Source organism: Cataglyphis hispanica, chromosome 7, assembly GCF_021464435.1.
Source record: "Cataglyphis hispanica isolate Lineage 1 chromosome 7, ULB_Chis1_1.0, whole genome shotgun sequence".
Taxonomy (NCBI): domain Eukaryota; kingdom Metazoa; phylum Arthropoda; class Insecta; order Hymenoptera; family Formicidae; genus Cataglyphis; species Cataglyphis hispanica.
The window spans coordinates 4,568,187-4,591,618 of NC_065960.1; the positions used below are offsets into that span (position 1 = coordinate 4,568,187).

General features: G+C 38.6%; 1 protein-coding gene across 1 annotated transcript in view; it reads left to right on the forward strand.

Annotated features, from left to right (window-relative positions):
* The window catches only part of LOC126851120 (agrin-like), a 459,405-nt gene that overhangs the window by 416,831 nt on the left and 19,142 nt on the right, over nucleotides 1-23,432 (forward strand). Inside the window, exons 7-11 of the mRNA XM_050594751.1 lie at nucleotides 4,462-4,698; nucleotides 14,808-15,023; nucleotides 15,422-15,663; nucleotides 16,726-16,912; nucleotides 21,037-21,134. Coding sequence (XP_050450708.1) covers nucleotides 4,462-4,698; nucleotides 14,808-15,023; nucleotides 15,422-15,663; nucleotides 16,726-16,912; nucleotides 21,037-21,134 — 980 coding nt within the window. The remainder of the gene's footprint in view (nucleotides 1-4,461; nucleotides 4,699-14,807; nucleotides 15,024-15,421; nucleotides 15,664-16,725; nucleotides 16,913-21,036; nucleotides 21,135-23,432) is intronic.

Sequence of the window (23,432 nt, forward strand, 5' to 3'; positions counted from 1 at the left end):
ATACGTCTCTCGATGAAAATACATTTCATTTATTAACGTCCGACGGATTTGATGAATATTTACATCATACCGTACATACCGTTGTTAAGAATCTCATTCGGAACTTCTCTCTATGGTTTGTAAAAACTTCAACTTTCAAGCAAACTTCCACGAACCTTTTCCCAGTTTTCAAACTCTAGTAACTTCAACGTCCATTTCTCAGTTGAGTCACCTCATTAACTTCATCTTGCAATTTAAATTCGGATCTAATCTTGCTCTCTCCCCCCCCTCTCCCCTCCCGATATCCGTTTAAAAAAAAAGGACTCCCAATATCCGTTTAAAAAGGATTATTAAAATATTTTAAAGTTTCTGTTTTTATCATTTTTATATTTTTTATTTATATTTAATTTTTTGCGCGTGGAATGGATATGTCGTTGGAAAAGTCTCCTTTAAATCCTCTTCTTCTGTTAGAATATCGGAAGTTCTCTCGGTATATTTTACGAGATTTCTATTCTGAATTCCATTTAAATAAAAAGTTTGCAAAAATAAAATCGTATTTTAGATATTGTCATGATGAAATATTGATTTTATACTTTTCTTGTCAATCACCTCAACCATTTTGCGTCGTAGTCTCGGAAGGATAGTGTCAAATTTACGCTAGATACTTTCTGATTCTATTTTTAATGTTTGTTACGTAACGATTTAAAAATGCTGTGCTTAGAGTTTGCATAGGCTCTTTATAACTGTTTGCTCTCCTCATATTTTATACTCTGCATGTTCTTAGAAGACTTGCCTTATAAATGAATGCTTCTACTTATAATACAACTCCATTATTTTACATCTGATGTAACATAAAATTTCGCCTCTCCTCTCGTGTTTTACTCGGTTCGCGACGTATACACGCGAGAAAATTTATTATAAAAACGGAATATCAGAAAACAAATCGACTCGCGATTCGAACAGACGCTGTACGAACATGCGCGAAACGAACACGCGGTCCCTAATTGCATTTGTCATACCGACAATTAATAATGCATCGCTCGAAGCGGCGCGACGACTGATCGGCGAATTAAATGCATTAACGACGATAATCAGGTTGTGGTGAATGCCAAATCGAAAATACACCGGCGGGGAGTTATTGAATGCAAACGAGGCCGCGATCAATCATCCGACTCAGCTACTGGCTTTCGACGCTCGTAATGACGCCGTTCCGGCGCTTTGCATCGTTATCACTGATTAGGCGAGAAAACAAAACGCGTTCTTGCCGGTAAAAGCGAGGAGGATTAAATAGACGGCGAAACTTAACTACTGTTCAATTTATATCATTTAGAGATCCGAGAGAGAGAGATCCGTTTTTAACATCGCGGCGCGTACAAAATTGATCGGCGATCAGTCACAATGTAATGCAGCACACATTCAAGCTGCGAATTATCCATCTTGACACCTTCTGTAAAATATTAATTATATCGAAACCATTGAAATTTCAACAATATCGATTCAATCTATTTGGATCAGACGGTAAGCGCCGTTCATCAACGATAATGATGGTGATAATAAAATGTATATTGTATAAGCATAGGAATCATTAGTTTCTCGTTAATAATCCGAATGGCGCTTTTATCGAGCGTTTACAATTTACATCCTTGCGCGATTTGAATTTCCAATTACCGTTCCTAATTGACACTGCTACTATCCCCACATACACGCATACACATACAGCGTAGATCCACTTTCTATTTCCATATCTCTGCTTCGCCATATGCATGTGCGTGTGCCACGAGACTGCGGAATAATTCCCGTGCCATTCAAACTCGCGCAGATATCGCGCGGTGGTCGTTTCGCTTTTCCGACGAGACGAGGGAACAGACAGAGAGAAAGAGAGAGCGAGAGAGAGAGAGAGCAGGAGAGACACTCTCGAAGGAGCGGAATGAATAATTGCGCGTCGCGAACGGCGACGGCGGGCTGTCGGATGGCGGATTTGATTTGCAGAGGAAAGGGCGGCGGCAGCCGACGACACTCGCGTACAATGATAACGCACGCCCTGCTGCTGCTGCTGATAGTATGCGCCACGTTAACGATATCCCACTGCTGCTACGTCTTCCCGAAAGGTATTCCGCATAGCAGGCGTATAACAAACCTCTTCATTTTCCATTCTCATTGTCGTCATCGTCGTCGTCGTCGTCGTCGTCGACGATGACGACGTCGGTGGCGACGACCGGCGATGGGATGGCGCAACCAAGCGCCAGACTACTCCGCGCAAAAGTATCGAAACTTCCGTGCAACTTTGGTACGCGAGAGCGTTTACGCGCCTGGCGAATTAACGAGTGGGAGGCGAAACTGTTGTGAATCATTTTAGCATGTTTCGAAACTGAAATGCAAGTTGCGAGTCCGCGCGCGAATATTTCCGACGAGTGTTAGCGCTCTTCCTAATTTTCCTCCTGCGATTGCAGCACTAAGTGGAAGAGCGTGTATATAGCGCGGCCTAGAACCATCGATCGACAAACTTTGCGTGAGGTCATGCGAGCATGTATCTAATGTATCTCTGCAAGATTTATATATTTTACGTTATTTAAATATTTTATAGTCATGCTGCATAATTTGCGGCAAAACAGACTCGAGACAGAAAATTTTTTTTAATAAATAAAATATATATAAAATATATATGAGAATATATGCAAATAAAATTATAAATATATTTCTATTTTGAATCATAAATCGTTTAAAATCAGCTTCACATAAATTACAAGTAAAACGATGAACAAAATCAGAGAAGAATCAATTATCATTTTCACCATGCTTCGAAAGAATAATTAATTTTCTCAAGTACATGTAATTCTATCTTTTTTAAATAAAAGGATAAAAAAGATATCCGGAAAGCTCCACACGGCAACCCCTCGCGCGCGTGTCGCAGATAAATAATTTATGCAGTAACCGAGCGTATAAAAACCATCATGTCCACCTTCGTCGAGAGATATATCTTGTTGGTTACGACGTCACTCCCGACGAAAAATAGTTCAGTCGGGGATCGCAAATTTTGCTCATGCACGCGCGATAAAATTTTAACAGAGCACGAAACCGCATGCGAACTCTTTTGGGTCGGTCCTTAGGGATCCGACAGGGTTAATGATTCGGGACGCTGAACCGAGACCGCGCCATCGAGTGATCCGTTCTCTCTCTTTTTTCGTTGCGTCGCAAAAAAAATGCGACGCCGCGTGTGAATTTCGTCGCGAATGAATCCCGGGGGACGATAGTTTATTCATCGCGAATCGCACCGATTTAATTTCACGGCGCGTTACAGCGTTAGGTAGGTAGGTTACGTCGCGCATCGTGTTCGCAATTACATTTCAGCAGTGTGGATTCGCGTTACAGAAAAAAATATCGTTGATTAAGCGCGCCGTATTTTTCCAATGTACACGCCGCCGCTAAAAAACAGACTTTCGCATTTTTGTCGTTCAGACGAGAGAGCCGATATCACATCGCGATACTCAATTATTATAAGGGAAGCATGAAAATTGGTTGAATAAACGATATAAAATAATCTGCGAAACAAGATATAATATCGCGTACCTTTGTTATTTTATAAAAATAAACTTGTATAAAATAATAAAAATAATGAGTTATTAGATTTTTAGAGATTGCAGATATAGATGAACATTTCGAGACGTATAGAAATATTGAAAAAATTGTGCGACTTATTTTGAGATTAAATCCCGAAGAGAAATATATACATAAAATTGACGGGTGGACACACTTTGCGTACTGCGCTCCTCGGGACAGAGGTCTCTACTACATTTACGCTTGACATTTCCGTCGTAAACTGGGTTCGACGATTCCAATTCCGCGAATACGAGAGCATTAAATTGCACGTATCGTCCGTGATTGTACTCGCGGCGAGGCGCTACCCATCCTATTCGTCATTGGCTTTCGTCTCGTTACTTCGAAATCGAAGCTGTCGGCGGCTTCCATCAACGGGATTCACCGTAACATCATGCCGCTCTCGTCAACGGATTATCGCGCCATTACCAATCCGTTTCCGGTGAACGCGCATTACCGCACGAAATAGGGGAGACGTGCGTCTTGCCCAGTGCAAGTTTGGCGTATTTTTACTTTGATAAAATTGTGATAGTCATCGACTATAATTAAATTAATTTAAGGCACGGATTTATTTGTCGGAAATTGAAAGAAAAAGCGATGTTTTTTCATAAATTACTTTATATAACAATTAATTTGTTAAAAGTTAATATTTTATACCGTTGCACATAATGTGCGATGGAGTCATTTATGCAAAAATACATCAATTGTGTATGTAAATCTGTATACTTAATAATATCATATTTTAATGTTTTTTTGTCGAATTATTAATTAAATCGTTCAAAGAAGAAAATTAAATACCTTTATATTACATTGTTAGATATTAATTCAATTATATTGTGGCGCTAATTAATATCAGATTTTTATAAATTTTTTTTTTTTTTTTTGCAGAGATCAAGGATCCCTGCACGAAGCTGAATTGCTCGCAGGGCTCGCAATGTGTGCGAAGCAGGGACGGCAAGGAGGCGACTTGCGAATGCTTGGAATCTTGCCCAAATTTAGGGGATCACGAGGGCTCGGGACCTGTGTGCGGCACGGATGGGATCGACTATCCGACGTTGTGCGATCTAAATCGAGTCGCCTGTACGAAAGGTGCTAACATCACCGTGGCATTTCGCGGTAAATGCGGTAAGTGTTTCTTTGTACCGTATCGCAAACAAAATTCTTGAGCTTATAACTAATTTTATAATAGTTATATGTATTTTATAATAGGTGCGTGCCCTAACCGCGTGCCCTACTCGCGTGCCCTACTCGCGATGTCTTACTACCCTAATAAAATGCACCGTAGATTGCTTCCGTTGGGCCAGTTGGACTTACCTTTCGTTGATCCTGGCCATATTCATTCTGGCTACATGTAGCCAGAGATGTAGCTTCGACCCCTGTCAGAGGTCGATGAAGGAAAAAAATTCCTTCCGTTGTCGTCTAATTATTGTCGCCGATACATGAGCGTAATTTTATGCTCGTTAATGGCATGTTTTGCATCGTGTCATGCATCGTTTTAATACAACTTTATTTTAATCAATCTAATGCCAAGTTATCAATCAAATTTAATAACTGATTAAAGTAATAATTTTTAATCTTATAATAATATATAATATTTATAATAATATGTAATTTATATTAAAATAGAATTAATAAAATATTTATGTGTCATATAATATAATATATGGATAGTTGACAAAATCAAATAATAATTCATTAAAGTAATATTTATTCTTAATAAAATAAAATTATAAAATTATATAAAATAAAATTAATAAAACATTTATGTGTCATATATAAATAATTTGACGGTAATATTTATAATAATAATAATAAAAGATAAGCGAATATTATTACCGTCAAATATATATTTAATTTCATTTTATTGAGATTAAATATTATTAATTATTAAATTTGATTGATAACTTGGCATTAGATTAATTAGAGATGGATGGGCTATGAAAAATTATGACAAAATTGACGCAACATAAAAATAATTATCAATATTTCAAGAAATAAAATTATTGGCATTTTCTTCATTAAATAAATTAAATAAAATTTTAATTGAGTAAAATATTTTATATTTTTTTCAATTTTTAATTTATATTTTAAATTATATTTCTAATATCTTTTAATGTATATTTAAAAAGTCTATTGAAAGTTGTTTGATTTAATCTATTCCAACCCATCCATTTTGAGGCAACGGATCTATTTACAATCTACAATCTACATTTGCATCTACAATATCTATCGGATCCGACACCTCCAAATAAAATAAAATTTATCACTCACCGGCACTGATGCGCAACAGCGGAGATTTGATCTTGAGGCTCCGTTGTCTGCAACACACAATTATAAAATCCAAATTATAGCAACGCTTAAAATAATTAATATTTCAAAAAATTATTATTGTACGCATCGAATTTTATATCCGATGCATATAATAATGAGAAGGTATATAAATATGGAATAATTTTATAAATTCTAAAAAAAAATCTATTTTTTTTAAATAATTTTTATAGTATGAGTCTCTCTTGTTTAAACTATTCAAATAATGATTGAATCAAATTAATGCATGTACGGGATTTTTAATAATTAATATAAAAATAATAATACTCACCCTTGGGTTGCTCCGCTGATGCAGGATGCCTTTCCTAGGCCTCCTCCTCCTCTCGGATTGATTCACACGCGCGATACTTTAAACGGCACTCCCGCATTTTTGAATTTCGATACGATCGAATCGCATTTTACGTGAGAATCACACTTCGAGTTGACAAGTCGGGAATTTACCGATTACTGCGAGCGAGAGTTAAGCGGAAACGGAAGAAGACGAAATCGATTGATGGGATCGACGTTCATATAAACTGAAACCGACTTATCATAAAGCTGAGAGAATAAAGATAAGATACCCATGTCCTAGGTGCTCACAATTTAGCTCACTTGGAAAATGAGAGATTAACGAGCAAAGATCAAACCTAATAAAGCACAACCAACTGTTCTCAATGTAATACAACATTGTTGGTACAAGAGAAGAGAACGACGATTTCAATCTAAGAGCAAGAGCGTTAGAAAAAGAATTCGACCGAACGTCGCACCACTACTTTATTGCTCGAGCGTTACTGTATGAATGATAACAAAGGCTATAAGTCGTTAACAACAGCGCGCTAATGTTTACATCGCCAAGGCCGAATACAATGTTATTGATAATTTGCAGCCGAAAATATTTTGCGTATTATGACGTATATACGGTGTGGAATATTAAATAATACAAGTGGAATATTAAATAATACAAGAATTTTAAATTATAGATTAATTATTTACTAAAGGATTAATATATCACGGAACTTATTATTATGTTAATCATTATTCGAACCTGCGACTTGATTATTTTATTACGTGTTCTCAAGCCAAATCATATTTAAATTATCGAAAAATCAAACGATAAAATATCGGATGAAATATAATTAAACATTAAGTATTTTTAAAGAAATAATTATTGTTTATAAAGAGAGATAGAGAGAGAGAGAGAGAGAGATCGCGATAAAACAATAATTTACAATTTTGATTCTAATCATTTCGATTCTTGATTAAAACGTCACGCAAAACACGCGCTTCGAAATTTATTCGTTATGATATAATTACGTATTATTCAAAATTTAAAGTGTGAAAGATAATTAATTATTTATCATATTAAATTATTTCCCGATACTTGTCGCGATCGCGTTAAGAGAAATTTGATGGAATGTCTCACGTTCTACTTCCTTACTGTTCGAGTGTCGCCGTGAGAATAATAAAGCCGTAAGCCATAACACGTTAACAAGAGCGCGCTAATGTTTACATCGTCAAGGCCGTATACCATGTTATGTTTTGATAATTTGTCGAAATATTTTCCGTACTATGACATATATACAAACGAAATATTAAATTATAGAAGAATTTTAAATTATCAAATCAAGATCAAATCAATTATTAAATTAACGATTAATATATCAGGAAGCATATAATTAATTATTCGGATCTGCGTTTCGACTATTTTATTGCGTGTTCTCAATTCGAATTATGTTTAAATCATCGAAAAGTCGAACGATAACGCATTGGACAAAATGTATTTAATTTTATATATTTTTAAAGAAATAACTGTTATTTAAAGAAAAGGAGACAGAGAAAGAGGGAAAGAGAGAAGGGGAGAGGAGATAGATAGATAGATAGATAAATAAAAAGAGAGAGAAAGAGAATTAATTATTAATTATATCAAATTATTTTCCTTGTCGCGATCGCGTTTAATGATCTGGGTAACACACCACGATATAAAAGAAACTTTTAACATTTTTATGCTCAAATTAATATTGCAAAAGATATCGCGATTTTTTTATTATTTTTGTTTATTATTATTTATAAAAACTAAATTGTATAATATTTTATATAATACACACATACACGCGTATAATATTCTAATAATTAAATTCTAATAATTAAAACTTGAAAACTCGTGATTTACTTTTCGACACATATTAAATAATCTGAAATATTTTTTTGTCACTAGAAATTATGCCACTTTTATTTCATTTCATTACTTTTTACTCTCCGTTCCAAATGTCATTATCTAATATGTGTCTAAATTACTTAATTGTGAACAATTCTACTTAACTGTTTTTTGGTTATTACTTTCTTTCATGTTTTGTTACAATTTGTATTTCGGCTAAAGCAATCATCTATCATATGATAAAGATAGATTTAACTAATAATTTCTATTTATGTTTATGTTATTTTCTCTTTGCGCAGAATCAGAATGGCTCACACACACAATTTTTTTACTTCTTTTCAAACTTACTTTTCAAAATTCAGCTTTATTTAAAATTGAAGAAAAGATCATTTATCGTTTTAATATTTAATGTGCTTATATCTTAATTAAACTTAATTAAACTTAACTTTGATTAAACTAAAGTATCCTAGACATTAAAAAGAAAGATTTTACTATTAATTTAAGTCTTTTGAAATTTATTTTCTATTACGAAATGTTAACTGGCTCCTTAAATATTGACGAAATGCATCGTCGGTGAAACGACCGCTATTTCCCCTCGGAGCAGCTACGTGTAGTCTTAGACATCCTATATATCTGCCGCTTAATACGCCATATTCCGTACAGCTGTCATCGTTCGTGTCCACAGGTAGTCGTAGGCACATTCACGAACGAGAGAGATCCCCTTACCCCTTGCTCCCCTACCACGGAAACAGTATAAACTTGGCAGGCGTTTAATCAACCGAGTAGTAAAGACAAATGTTTGATCAGACAGGTACCGGGGGAGTAGGCCGTGTTTGCTTAGGATTAGGTATAAGTCCGTCCTGCATCCCTCCCTCTGTCCTTCCCATCCCTTTTCGTTCCTTCACCCGGTTACTCACCGGAGCTTCTTCGTAACGTTGATACGGTAGGTAGACGGTAACGGTTACGGTAATCGCAGCCGGCGGTTAACGAGCTAGTTAAATATGTCGTCAAACAATTCCAATAACCATTAGGGACATGTGCACGCAAACGGTGCCCATAGGATGTGCAAATGGCGAATTTTAAGCGATTTGATGTGCCAACAAGGAAATGTAGAAGGAAAGTGACCTAAGTAAACATATATAATTCATATATTTAAAAGAAATATCACTTATATAAATATTATTTGTTTTATCTTAAATGTTATTTATTTTAACATGACATTTTTTTTCACTCTCGCGCTACATAAGTGTTTGTGTGCAATTGGTAGAAATGATTCAATTTTCACGTTAACAATCTGATAAATAGATCCAGATGACTAACGATTCCGAAATAACGGGTCGGTTTATAGTCGCACTGTAAATCGCACGGCGACTTTAACGCGTAAAAATTACACGAATATGGAGAAATTTAAGAGAACATTTTTTGTGAGCAAAAAGTATGAGGTTTCATGGTGAGAACGTTGAAGCTGAATTGCAGATATCTCACGAGGGATCGCGCACGATAAATCCTGCGAGCGTGTAAAAGCGATATTTGAAAATAATAATCCTTTTAGCCTAGTATGATATAAATCCGCGGCGTTCATCGCCGATACGATCTATCTTCGTGGGGCTTAATAACGGCCAACGATGTACAACGGGAAAAGGAAGTGTAATAGAGATGTAGGAGGGCAAAGAGCGGCAGGAGAGAAGTCGAAAGGAGGCAGGCGGAGAACGGGCGCCGGAAGTTTACAAAGACGAACGTCTTCCCTTCCTTTTCGTTTCACTGTTTCTGCCTTCGTATTATATCAGGAACAATGAAACGCAATATCCGACCGGGGATGGTCTTCGAAAGGAAAGCGATGGAGAGCGAGAGGGGGAGGAAGGGAGGAGGAGACGAGAGGAGTCGGAGTTCCTTCAGTCAGTTCTCGTCGGGCGGAAAGCCTAGTACAACAATGGGAGTTGCCCTTTTATCAATCGGCGCCAGTTGCGATCCTTTTAAACACGCCGGAATCAATAATAAATTCTCTCGTAATGTTCCCTCTCTCCTTACCTAGCAGAATCTCCCATTCGCGAATTTCTCACGATAAAATGAGTAGGGAAGGGGATGAGAGGTGGTGGCTCGCGAGGCATGAATTTAAGAGAAGTGACGGTACGACGATAAATCAAATTAACTCTCAAAAGTTTCGAGACTTTTTGAACCCTCCCTCTCGGCGCAGCTACTATTTCGCGGTCGTGATTGGACGGAAACGGAGTGAAGAAAAAGAACAGACGGGGTCAAACGTCTGCACGGTTTGAAATCTGTGCAGGAAACCTGTTTCTCGATCGTTGAACTTGTCATAATTATCAATTTTTGATTTATACTACTTTTAGTAAATTGTAAATATAAGGACAAAAGAATAGATAATGAAAAATATTTTTAAAGTAATTTAAAAGAAATAAAAAAAATGCTAATATTTTGTAAAAGAGAAAATCATATCGGATGAACGATTGAGAAAAAGTTAAGGATTATCTTTCATTTTTATTTCAACGAAAAATTTAAATTAATTTTCTTGTTCAGAGTTCATTTTAATAACTCATTTTTTATTCTGATTTAAATTTATCAATATGATATATATATCACGTTACGACACTTGATAATGACAATTCGATTTTCTTTCTCCGAAAGATATTTTCTTTTCCAACATTTCGCTCTTACGTTCCTTTCGGGACGAATTTTTTTCAACATTCCGTAAAGAAAAAGAGGCGTATCTCTATCAAGCTTGATGCGTTTTTCCTCTCTGCTTTCGTGAAACGCCACCCGCAAGTCACACGCACATCCAGAGCCACGAGGAAAAGGAAAGCGCGCGCGCGCGCGCCTATTTTCTTCACGCTCGAACGTGCCGAAATAAGGGTTGGATCGGGAAAAGGTAGTGCCCGGCCATGAAGGAACGTTGGATTCTCGGGGCGTGGCGTCTCGGAGAAATGGATTCAACTAAATTCTCACACTCGTCGAGCCAAGCTGAACGGCGCCGAGAAGAACGTTGGCCCCACGAAGACGACGAGAATGGGGGAGGGGGAAGGGAGGGGGGGGAGACGAAGAAACTCGGCGGAGAGTGCAGACCCCGAGACAAACCAAATTTAGCGTTTATCCACGATCCCTTTTGCAAACGGAACTCAACGAGCCGGAAATCTCGGCGCGGTGTCAGTTTGAGGAAACGATTTCCACGTACCAGATGAGGAAGCCACGGGACGCGTCGATAGTTGAGAGTTGTGTATGTATGTGTGTATGTATATATATGTGTGCGTAGACGACGAGAGAAAAAAGAAGAACGTGTCTCTGTCTCGCCGGAAACAATCTCGCGCGCGAAGGTACGTTAGTTGGCAAGAAACGAGCGAATGTAAGTAACGGCTGCAATCGGTTATCGATGATCGTGTAAGTGTCGATAGCGGCGAGGATTGCGCCGCGCCGATTAGTGATGACAAGAACGAACGTTGTCATCGTTAAAAACTGGCGGTGACAAACGCTGATACTTGTTCGGTGCTCGCGGATTCGATTATAAGAATGAGAAGAAGAAAACTGAGTGTATTGCTCATTATCTGAACACATTAACGAGTTCCTGTTATCATGCTCGATGGCTACCTGAAATATATCACTGTAAAGTAGATATATTAATCATGTTATTATATCACATTATTATTGATCTGACGAAGTCGCCTGAAAGTGGCTGAAAATAGCGATGGCGCAAATGCAGGGGATGAAAATTGTCAGGAGGATAAAATTTTAATTTTTAATGCAAGAATAAATTATTGACGATCACGTGTCAATAGCAAAGTTGCAAATTAAAAAAGACGAAAAGAACGAAGATCGAGATAATCCTAGTTTGAAACAAAATAATAGTAATAAAAAATTTTAACGTGAGAAGATGGAAAAATCAACTTATAATAAAAACCTTCCATTTTTACATTCCAAGACGTTATCATATTTTGACAACGTCAGTTGTCAACCGCAACGATATCTCGTAGAACAAGTGTCAAGACAGCCACCGTTTTCTTGCGGTGATTTGTGAGAAACTTATCTTTACAGAAGCAGATGACAATTTGTTCTGCTTGCATCGTGACTCAAACTCAGCCGAAATTTCATGTCATTTGCTATTCCCTAAAATGAGACCTTTCAGACTGACATACGGCTCTTACGCATTCATATTTATGCGTTCCGGGCCTAAGTGACACGAGAGGAGAAAGATAGAAAGAGATTCATGAGGAAAAGCATGACATGGATGTAGGTAGATCGAACGGGAGCGAAGACGAAGCATACATCAAACCGGAAGTACCGCAGAGGTGCTGTTAACATAAACCCCGCAGTCATTGCTCCCTAGACATGATAACACTGTTATACTCGCGCGCAATATCGAACCGTGTCTCACCGCGTGCCTCCTTTGTCGTGTTTTTCTCAGTTTGTTAGAGTCACGGGCGAAAGGAAAAACATCAAGATATATTTCTTGCGACGCGATTAAAGGATACGCGCGAGCGGAAAAAGAAGAAAATCTTGATGAGATTTTAGTCTCCCATGGCTTTATTAAATGTTATTGCTTGATATTATATCTTCTAGCTTACTCGACGCGCGCCTTTTATTTATAATTGAATTTTTTTATTATTGTATTATAACAATTTAATACATGTGTCCTTTTTTTAATAGTCTTTTTTATGGAAATATGCGATAAAATATGTGTAACTAACAATATGCAAGAATTCTGCAACATCAAAGAAAGAAAAAAAGAGAGAAAAAGAATTTATTTCTTATCACGATACGTCTATCACGGAAAAGATACAAATCTAAACCGGTAAATTCGTAAAGTTGCAAAGAAGATGGAGATGATGTCGATTCGCTCTGTTCTTGGATGAAAGTGACAGACAATTTTCAAGGCTTTTACCGAGCAATTTTGAGATATTCCCGTTTACAGTGCTCGTGGAATGCAGGAGAGGTATGCGCGCACCGGTATCTGCATATGAAAGGAAGAAAGGCGACTAAAAAAGATCGATATTTGCAGTTGCTTTAGCGGAAGTGACTAGAATGCAGACACTCTCGCCGCGAGTGTACACAAGTTGGTACACGAGCGTCTTTCATATCGGTGAAAATCATCTCAAGTTGATACTCGACTCGTCGATAAATCGAGGATCTTTTTAAAACCTCCCCTGAGTATAATTTTTGTTTCCAATTAATTCGCGATATTAAACGTCATTTCTCAATTAATATATTTTACTAAAATTATTATCGGCAAACAAATTGATATTCCACGGCTGTCACTTCTTCTCCGTTAAATTAGACGATAATTCGCGTATAATACAAGGAATGTACGAGGACCTCATCAGTCACTCGCGTCGCGATACATCGCGACTGCATCGCCCGTCTTTGCACACGTTCCACGGGAGATTCTCACCGTCGAACACCAGGTCCGTCGTCCATACTGAAAAGGTCTCCCAGCGGCTTTCACGTCGTGCTACGACCCGATAATACAAAGAAATCCACATCAGGGTAATGTCGCGTGAAGTTAACGCGACCGGGTAACCGCCCCTTGCCGCGCTCTCACCCTCATAGTGTTCGGATCGCGTGGTCGGTATTTCGATGAAGGCTGCGGACGATCCGAAACGGATAACAGAAAAGAAGAAACGTGATAAAAAATCCCATTAAGGCGGAGACCTCGAAAGGCACGATGACATCGTTCCCTTTCTCTCTCATTCAATGCAAGTGATGAAAGCGACAAGTATTAGTCTTGATCATAAAATTACAGTGGAAAAAAAATATTTCTGTCATCGATTAATCGTTAATCGTCTCGTGAAACTTTTAAATAAAAAAAAATAAAATAATATATATATATGATACGAGCGAAGAGAAGGAAAGAAAAATCTATCTTAATCGCGAGAAAATCATTCCTGGAAAGAGGCGATTACGGAATGATGACGATGCGATTATGAAATGACCAGGTTTTTCATCTCGAAACGGCAGTGTGCAACGATTCTTTACCGAGATCGATTAGTGTTAAGTTCAAACTAGCTGGTGCACAAGCACCGACGAACAGGGGTGAGGGGAAGGGGAGGGATTGGGTTGCGGAAGGGTCGAGTTTAGTCGCTCCACTGGACTGTAACTTGAGCTAACCCCGAGAAACACCATCACCGCCGCTGTCGGTGGAGAAGTTGCCTCGTCAGCCGCCCGGTATAAGGTCGAAACCTAGCCCGTAGACAGGAAACGGAATTCAACTTCCTTCCTTTGGTCGAGGGCGAAGATTAATCTCGATGCAGACGTATCTCCTCCACCTGCAGCCATATCTCCTCCACTCGACATCCCTTCCATCTCTGTTCTCTTATCCGCGTCGCGTCGCGCAGATTCCCTCGCAGCTCCCATATGCAAATGATATAATCCATAAAAAGGAGTCGTAAGAAAATCATTTAAATTTAATCAACTTTGCAGGATTAGCAGTGATTTCGTTAATGCGCGACGTAAGAACCAATGGTACGCAAATAAAATTTTTAGCACGTCAATCATTTTGCTATAAAAATTCTTATAATCGTATTTATAAAGAGACTTTTATAACTAAAACATAATAATAATGATAAAAGGATTATGAGATTTTTTTATAATAAATAAACGTGGTTAATAATTTCAAAAGAAAATGATTACTTTTAAATAAACTCCTTACATACACATCGCAGAAAGTAAAAAGAATACATTATTCGTCATAAATTATTATTACAAATTACATCAACAATGTCTCTCTCGAAGCTATTAATTATATTATTGAATGCGACTTAATTTACAGATCCCTGCGGAAGCGTCGAGTGCGTAGAACCGGAAATCTGTCAGCTGGACGGTTCGAGGCAACCGGCCTGTCGCTGCGGGGAACAATGCGGCCTCGAATTTTCACCGGTATGCGGAAGTGATGGGAAAACGTATTCGAACGAGTGCGGCCTTCGGCAAGAAGCCTGTCGATCGAGATTACCGCTCAAGAAAATCTACAACGGCGCCTGCAGCTCCGGTAATACGAGATCCGCATTTGATCGAAAACGAGAAACCGATGTAAATTGACGTTGGAATATTGGGAAAATCGTATATTACAATATGTCATGCAAGACATTTTACGATTATACGATTGTTAAACAACAATAAATATAATTGTGCTGAAATTAAATATACATTTTACACTGATAAAATACTGATAAAATTAATAAGAATTCATTTATTCGGTAAAATTAATAATTATGAAGTACTGACCTTATCAATAAACAATATGATGGAATTGAATTAATTAATCAAGAAATTAATTAATGTTTTCGATTCATGTTTTTCACTGTTTATATCTTTAATTGGCCAAAAATAATTTGTTGAGGAAATTACAGTATATGAATACCGTACGATTGTTTGGACATTTCACAGGACAAAATCCTTGCGAAGCGGCAAAGTGCAGCTTCTACGAACAATGCGCGATCAATCGTCAAGGGATCGCCAACTGCGAATGCGGCCCCGAATGTGAGCCGGTGATGAGACCCGTGTGCGCCCGTGGCGGCACCACCTACACGTCCATGTGCGAGCTGAAGAGGCAGGCGTGCCTGACAAGGAGCAACATCGAGGTCGCTTACGTCGGCACGTGCGGCTCCAGAGGACCCTGTTCTGAGAAGGTCAGTCTCAGTTATTTGCATGCGCGACACGTCGGGAGGTCACGTTCGCACGCAGTCGCGACATCCGTTTCCGCGCTCGTTGATATCCAAGTATCAATAGAGTTTCTCAAAAATCGAGGATTATTGCTCTTGTCGTTCACTAAATTCGATAAATCGACTAAACAAACACAGGATGTAGGGGAAATATTTTTTGATTTTGTTGATTTTGTTCGATGACAGTTTGCAATAAAATGAAAATATTTTTGCAATAAACAATTTAGATCAATATAATTTATCTGTATATTAGAGTTTTAAAGTTACGAATTATTTTTATTCTTGTAAGAAATATGATAGATACATCTTGAAACGGCCCAATTTAGTTCGATTCGAGCTACGAACACTATTCGGTCTACAAAACAAGGTTTGTAATCGACGTCGAGTAAGCTCATGAAATGGAAATTGCTAGATGTATTCACCGCGGAAATTGGAAGGGATCAAGAGTCCGATGGAGTGCGGAGGGAATTTTCTACCATTCGCTATTTCTCCGTCTCGATACTTTCTCAATTTCCCCGCAAAATTCGAAAGCCCGAGGTGAGATCTTTACCATTTCGACGAGCTCCTTCGCCAAAAAGCAATTGTCGCTAATTGGATGACACCGTGCCGGGTATCTCCGTGGGAAAACTAACAGATACCGACACGAAAAGGAACGGGGGAGTAATCGAGCTCGATGAATTTGCCGAAAAACACTCGAGCATTGGAGTTCCTCGTCCCGCGTATTTCTCACGAATGGCTTTATGAACCTCGATATATTCTCGATACAGAATCGAGAAACTTTCCATTAATTAATTAATTCCCTTATATTTTGCCTTTGTTTAATTAAAAAAATATTTAAATATTATACAGATAATAAATTATATATTACATATGTGTATATAATTATAATATAAATGTTTAATAAAAAAATATAACGCTTCATTAAAAAAAAAAAAAAAAATCTGAGACGTGGAATGGTGATAATTTCTCGCATTGTGTAATGCAACGATATGTCGCATAAACGCGTATGTTCGATTATTCGGTTCGCAGGTGTGCCAGTGGGGCGCAATTTGCGCGGAGAACGGCGGCAATGCTATGTGCGAATGTCCGACTTGTCCGGCAGAATTTCAGCCTGTGTGCGGCGATGATGGCATCAGCTACAGCAACGAGTGTAAGCTTCGCTTGGAGGCATGTCAGCATCGACGGGAGATACGCGTTTTGTATCAAGGATTGTGCAGTGAGTACCGAAAATGGATTTTACACGAGAGCGCGCGTTCTCTCTGTCCCTGCGTTTTTAAAACTAAGAGTGTACTTAGCTGCACGCTATTTATAATCTCGGATTTCAAATATATGTGTAGTATTTGCGTGAAAAGAGATTTTAATAATAATAAAAATGCATATAAAAAAATACAGATATATATTTTAAACTCTATACTCGGATGAGAGAATGTAAATGAATTATTTTTATCAAAATAAAATTTGTTTTATTTCTTTAAAGTTTCCTTAACGTATCTTTTAGCAGAAAAAGAAAGCGCATAAAAGAATTAGATTCCAACCGTAGCTCGTTGGAGAAGTCTAATGCAATTAGTAATATTAACTTTCGAGCAATCAAATTCCTCGGGCGTTTCGAAATTTGAATGTATTTAAATTGCAATTTTCATTTTCTAATTGCTTTTTTTTTGTGCTTCGCTTAGCATAATTTTATACGCCGTTCAATCGCTCCGTTCCATCGTCGCGAAGAGAAAATATTGTCGGCTGAGTTAATCTCTTAAATAGGTTCCCCGCAAAGCACTTCAATTAATCACATGAAATTCTGGATTCCCAATTCGACGGATTGTCTCCGCGAATGAAGCGCTCTCTCTTATCGGGACTAATATTGAGCACGGAAAATAATTTGCAACTCGCGACGCGGGGACGTTAAGAGAACAAATCTGTAATTTTAATATGCCGGAGTGGTCGGACAACGGGGGTTAATATACGGTCGCCGGCAGCGGCGGTAACTTAAAACTTGCTACGACTAATTTGAATATCCGGCCCGGGTAAATTGAATTTATAACGGATTTCTGAACGATCTTAAGTAGCACGGCGGCATGAAACTTGATTAACGTCGATGACCTCGCGTGTTTCCCTAGAATTAGGCATCGATCGACCGTATACGCCCGCGCTTCCTCGCGTTCGATAACACGCGATAAAGCGCCGCGATCGTAAAAATCATTTGCATTGTACGAAAGAAAGAAATGTATAATTTTCAAGCTCTTTATCAAAGAGTATCATCTTGATACAAAGCTTTCATAATCCACCCTTTTAAATAAAAATCCACCCTTTTCTCTCGTTATTCAATTCAAAGTTCCTCGATTATTTCGCAAACATATTGAAACGATTTACTGTTATAAATAATAAATTTTTTTATACATACGCGACACAAATGCCGTGCTTGATAAAGTTATGCTTCGATCACGTCAGATTATACTTTCAGCGATATCACTCGGTTGCTTCGCTCGCGATAGGAATTCCGGGCGATATCGTAAACAACTTCATGCATACTGCACTCGACGATGCATCACCGTGGCTGCACGCGAACTCGCGCTATTAATCTTCATTTTATTATTTTCTACGATGCCTTTAATAACGACGCCGCGCGCCCTATGTCCGATCCTAGGAAGGGCGGTGGGAGAAAAGGGAGAGAGATTTCATCGACCGTGTACTTTACGACGTTGGCCCCTACCCTGCAATTTCATTCTTATTAATCCACCTCCTCCTCCCTTCTTCCCTTCCATCCCGCCCACGATAATCTAGAATGAGCCGCTATCAGGAGCGGTGGTTTCAAAAGGACGTGAATTCCTGGGCGATTTTCCGTCCTGTGCGTCTTTTCTTAGCACTCGATGAATATCACGCTCCAATCGCCTTTCGTTCCACGTCTTAATTCGGTAAATTTTCTAATAGGACATACGATTCCGACGAATCATAAGATGAGTTGGCCTTTTAGCTTATGTTGGATATAAATTAAATACATTATTTTTCTACAAACAAGAAGTAAAATTTTAAGTACATACAGTTTTTTAAGTAAAATTCGACATTATTTGTGCGAGACAAACACTTGAGACGTATAAAATATTACTTCTACTTTTCTACAGTAAACAGAGGAAAGTAATCTAATTATAATCGGTGCGCATCAGTTGAATGTAAAATATTATATCGTTAAATATTATGAGACGGAGTTTCTTTGTCCTCGAGCTTATGATAATGGCTCCCTTGTAAAAACGAGGGTATCACAGCAATTAAACAAGGGCTTGGAAATCCTTCTACCGCCTCTCTCCCCGATCTCATCCTTCCGCTCGTTTTTATGGAAATCACTCGCGAATGAGGCGCTTTTCAACGCCAGACAAACGCACAACTCGTGACGTTGGCCTCGAGAAACGATTGCACGATGACACCTGGCACTGTTCATTTCCAACACAAATTCACTCGCAAACATTCCTTGTTAGTCGTACGCAACGAACGAACTATGTAGAAAGTGTCCTAAATCACCACAGTGTGTATTTTAAAAACAGATGTGTGTGTGCAAAGAACGAATATTGAATAAAAACTATAAAATTCAGTAATACAATATTATTTTAACTCATTGATTTTAACATAATTTAATTATATATACATACACAATTATAATAAATACACGTATATAAATGCAATAAAAAAATTAAACGAGATAACGTAAATAATTATCAAACATATTTATATACGCGAGTCAGCGCACTTGAGGAGATGAATCTGTCAACTTTTTAGACGCGCTCGCTCGAGTGCTTGTACGGAAATAAATCGCAACATTCCCTATTTGCATCTTTATTAAAGTTCCATTTGTCAACATAGTGCGGACAAGCGGGTCCGCATTCAGACGCGCAGATTTATCAAAAAGCCCGCCGGCGAGGATGCGTTCAAACAGCGATCCCATCAAACCAGCCATCCTCCTCCTCCTCCTCTTCCAGTTGCGTCAGACTTCCCTCGACTGACGTTGTAAGGCCCCGAGAATATAAAATCACGTACTCGAGAAAGTTAGTCTAAACACAAACAGTAATTTCCATCACAAAAATCTGATGAAATGGGATGCCTGGGACGATGAGAGGAGGGTGATCCGCGCCCGAGTAGCTACCTATGACGACGCGATGGTACCGATGCCGAGGTTTACCGAACTTTCCTCATAACACACATACCCGGCGAACGCGCCCCGAAAAGATTGGATTGCTTTTAATATCGGGCGAGCGCGGCGACCCACGAATCCGAAATTCTAGAACTCGGGCTTTCTTCGCAGAGACTTTGGCGAATATCGCTACTGAACTCTTGGCATCTTATAATCATATTCTACATTTTTTCAATTTTTTTTTTTTTTTTTAGTATTTTACATATATTAAGTTGAAAAAAAAATCATTTTTTATATAATATTCAATAATACTTTGAGAGTTCGCGATAATAATAGATTTGCGTTGGGAATTTGCGTTTTATTCCAGTCACAGCGAAAGCATTTCGAGGAGCACGCGATTTCAAGCGGGGGAGGGGAGGGGGAGGAGGACGATTTTCATTATCGCTCTCGTATTCTCGCGTCAGAAATCGAGCGGAACGTGTCGTAGAATTCGGTTTCGTGCGACGGTCGGTCGCTCCACGTCGGTTGAAATCATATGAGTTGTTACTCCGCGACATGCACGCTGCATATGCATGCGCTTCCTTGCTACCCTTCTCGGCCACCCCGTATACCGTCCCACCCTTGTTCGTAGTCACGCTCTTCGCGCGTGATGATTCTCGTTTTCAAACTTCGTCGGAAAAAACCCGGGGAGAGTCACTCTCCCTTCCCCTTTCCCCGCAAGCATCATCGACACGTTGGGAGATGAATCTTTTCCGTATCCATTCTCTCTCTTTCTCTCTCCTTCTCCTGTCTTCCCTCCCTGTCTCACCCTCACATCCGTCGTGGATTTCAATGAATTCTAAAGATAACTTTCCAGAGACTGTCAAGCCATCGCCATCGTTCTTTCTACTCTTTCATTCTCCCTTGATTTCTGTTACTCGCATTTCAGGTACCACCCTCTGTCTCGTCCGCCTCCTCTCTCAACTCCTCCCGGTCGCCCCTTTTCGCCCGCGGCAGTGAAAATTCCACTCGAAACGGACGCCGTTATGCAAATACCCGCGAGAATCTTTATTAATGTTATCCTGAGGCGGTCAGAGGGCGGTTCGCCGCACGGTCAAGGGATGGTGATTAATAGCCCGAGTGATGTCACGAAACCGAAGGAATTTGTTGGTCGAATCTGTGCTGAATCTTAGATTCAGCTGTGCTGATGCCATATAGATTCTTAATTGTCATCAATCTGTTCACAGATGGCTGCGAGAACAAGAAGTGCGAATTTTACGGTGAATGCGAAAGTGACAGCGCCGGAGAAGCCAAATGCGTCTGTCCTTCGAAATGTGAGAGTGCGGTAAGTAATCTTCATAAATAATCTTAAATGATAATTGAAAGAAAATCTGAATTTTTAATGACAATGATGAATTTTAATTTCTTTAAATGTTCTAGATATTTTTTGGAATTATTTGACACACGTTAAAGACGAAAAAAAATATATGTGTTTCTATTTTTCTAACATTTTTATATGTTACATATTAATAACGTAATTGTTATAAATATTCCAATGAATAATGCGATTATAAATATACCAAAGGAGCGTGCATTATAGAATATTATATCGACTCTTCAGGTTGTTGGATTATTCAAAATTGTCATTTGCATTCGCGCCGTTTCAATCGTCGAAATTTTATAAATGTCGCGTCCGGTCTTGTTTGTATTTCTACAAAAATACAATGTCAATGTGCGCGAGAAAAATGGTTTTCAATCCAAGGCTGACAGCCGCGCAGTAGCGTGCGGGAATTCCAAATTCAATAAATCGCTATAAGTGTATATATCACACGTGTCTTTGTCACGTAATAATTCTTTCAAATAAATGTCAGATTAATTCTCATTGTAAGTGAAAAAATTGCTTCGTAGACGTAAATGTTCTTATACTTTATATCAAAATTAATAAATACGATTCTCAAGATTCTTACGAATATTTTACACTCCATTTTATTAACAAATATCCTAATATTTATTAATAAAAAAATAATATACATGATTATATTATGTACATTTATAAATGCATCAAGCAGAGATACGCGCTAGGCCAATATTATACAAATAATATTGGGACCATTTTTTACTTAAACAATATTTTAATATATTTAAATCAATTTTGTGTAAATATAGGTACAATTGGCCGAGAGATCATGTCGATTTTTTTGTCGAAAAGAAATAGATCGATCACTATCGCACGTCGCAATCTCTTCGTCGTTCCGAGATGCTCGCGGCGATTCGTCGAGCTAGGGCTCGCTCGTTAGCGTAACCGATGTGAAATATTCATACGATGATGAATGCTCCGCTCGATGCGCGTCTATGCATCCGCGTATATGCATTTCTCGGCCAGCAGCGGTGTTTTGCGTTTTTCCCAAGACCATTCGATGCTACGCGCCGCGGAAGTTGCGCTTCGTTAAAAACACGCCATGAGGGATGAGGCAGACTGCGCTGAGAGAGCAGGGGGAAGGGGGATTGACACATTTGCATGCATCATTTTCAGGACTTTCCACGTTACGTTTCGCATGCATTTGTGCGGAGAAAGTCGGTTTATTCTATCCCTCTTCCGCGAAGAATGAATGCTGTTTTCGTGTTTCACTCTAGTTTCAGATAGTCGACAATAGTCGATGATTCTTCGAAATGTCAAAATTTTCACGGCGAAAACGGGATGCGATGATTCACTTTCTCAGTTAGAGAAATAAAAGAATTGGTTTTTTAATTAACATTTCGTTCTCATGTTTGTGACTTTGCCGGGTGTGGCCTGATGCGTTTTATCTCTCGATGCATGCTACGTCGTCAGCAGTAAAATCCCACGTAGATTGTGACAAGTCACGGTCATTTGTCCATGCACAATGTGTGCAGAACAAAGTCCTGTTCTTACAAAGCTTGATACAATTGATATAAAAAGACACTCCTCGCAACTGAAACCACAAGATGCGATAATAAAAAGATTTCCAAGATTACATAAGCTTTCAATAAATCGGGATTTATAAACTCGCAATTTTCAAATTAATACTCATTCTCACATTATTTTCTTTAATAACTGTTTAATAGTAACAATTTGATGCGCGCCGATACATGAAATCCGATTTGCATGCACGGAGGCTTCAATTTCTGTGGATTTATTCGCCTATCTCTCGGATCGATTTCCGATAAATAATTTTTCGTATCCGGTTGCACGCGGATATTGCAATCTCTCTTCTTCTCTCTCTCTCTCTCTCTCTCTCTTTCTCTTACTTTTTCCCGACATGTCGCGGCGATCGCACACATTCAGAATGGGAGGCATGTCGGTTCATCAAGATAGCGATCCCGCGGAAAATTCAGCCGATCTCTTCGATTCAGGTAGATAGACGAGGTGGTACGGATTTCACGGATTCGTGAAACGTCCTGCTGACGAGACGGCGAACAATTCCGAATTCCTTCAACGTGGTCTTTTCGTGGTCGTCCGTGAGAGGAGACGCGGACAGGAATAAGGGATGGATTCAACGTCGAGGAAAAAGAGTTGAGAAAGGGATTAGATTGGCAGGGGTTTTTCCAAGCCGTGGACCGAGGTCTTTTGCGAACGACTCTCTCGCTGCTTTCTTCCAGGACGACGACGACGAGAGAAAAGTTC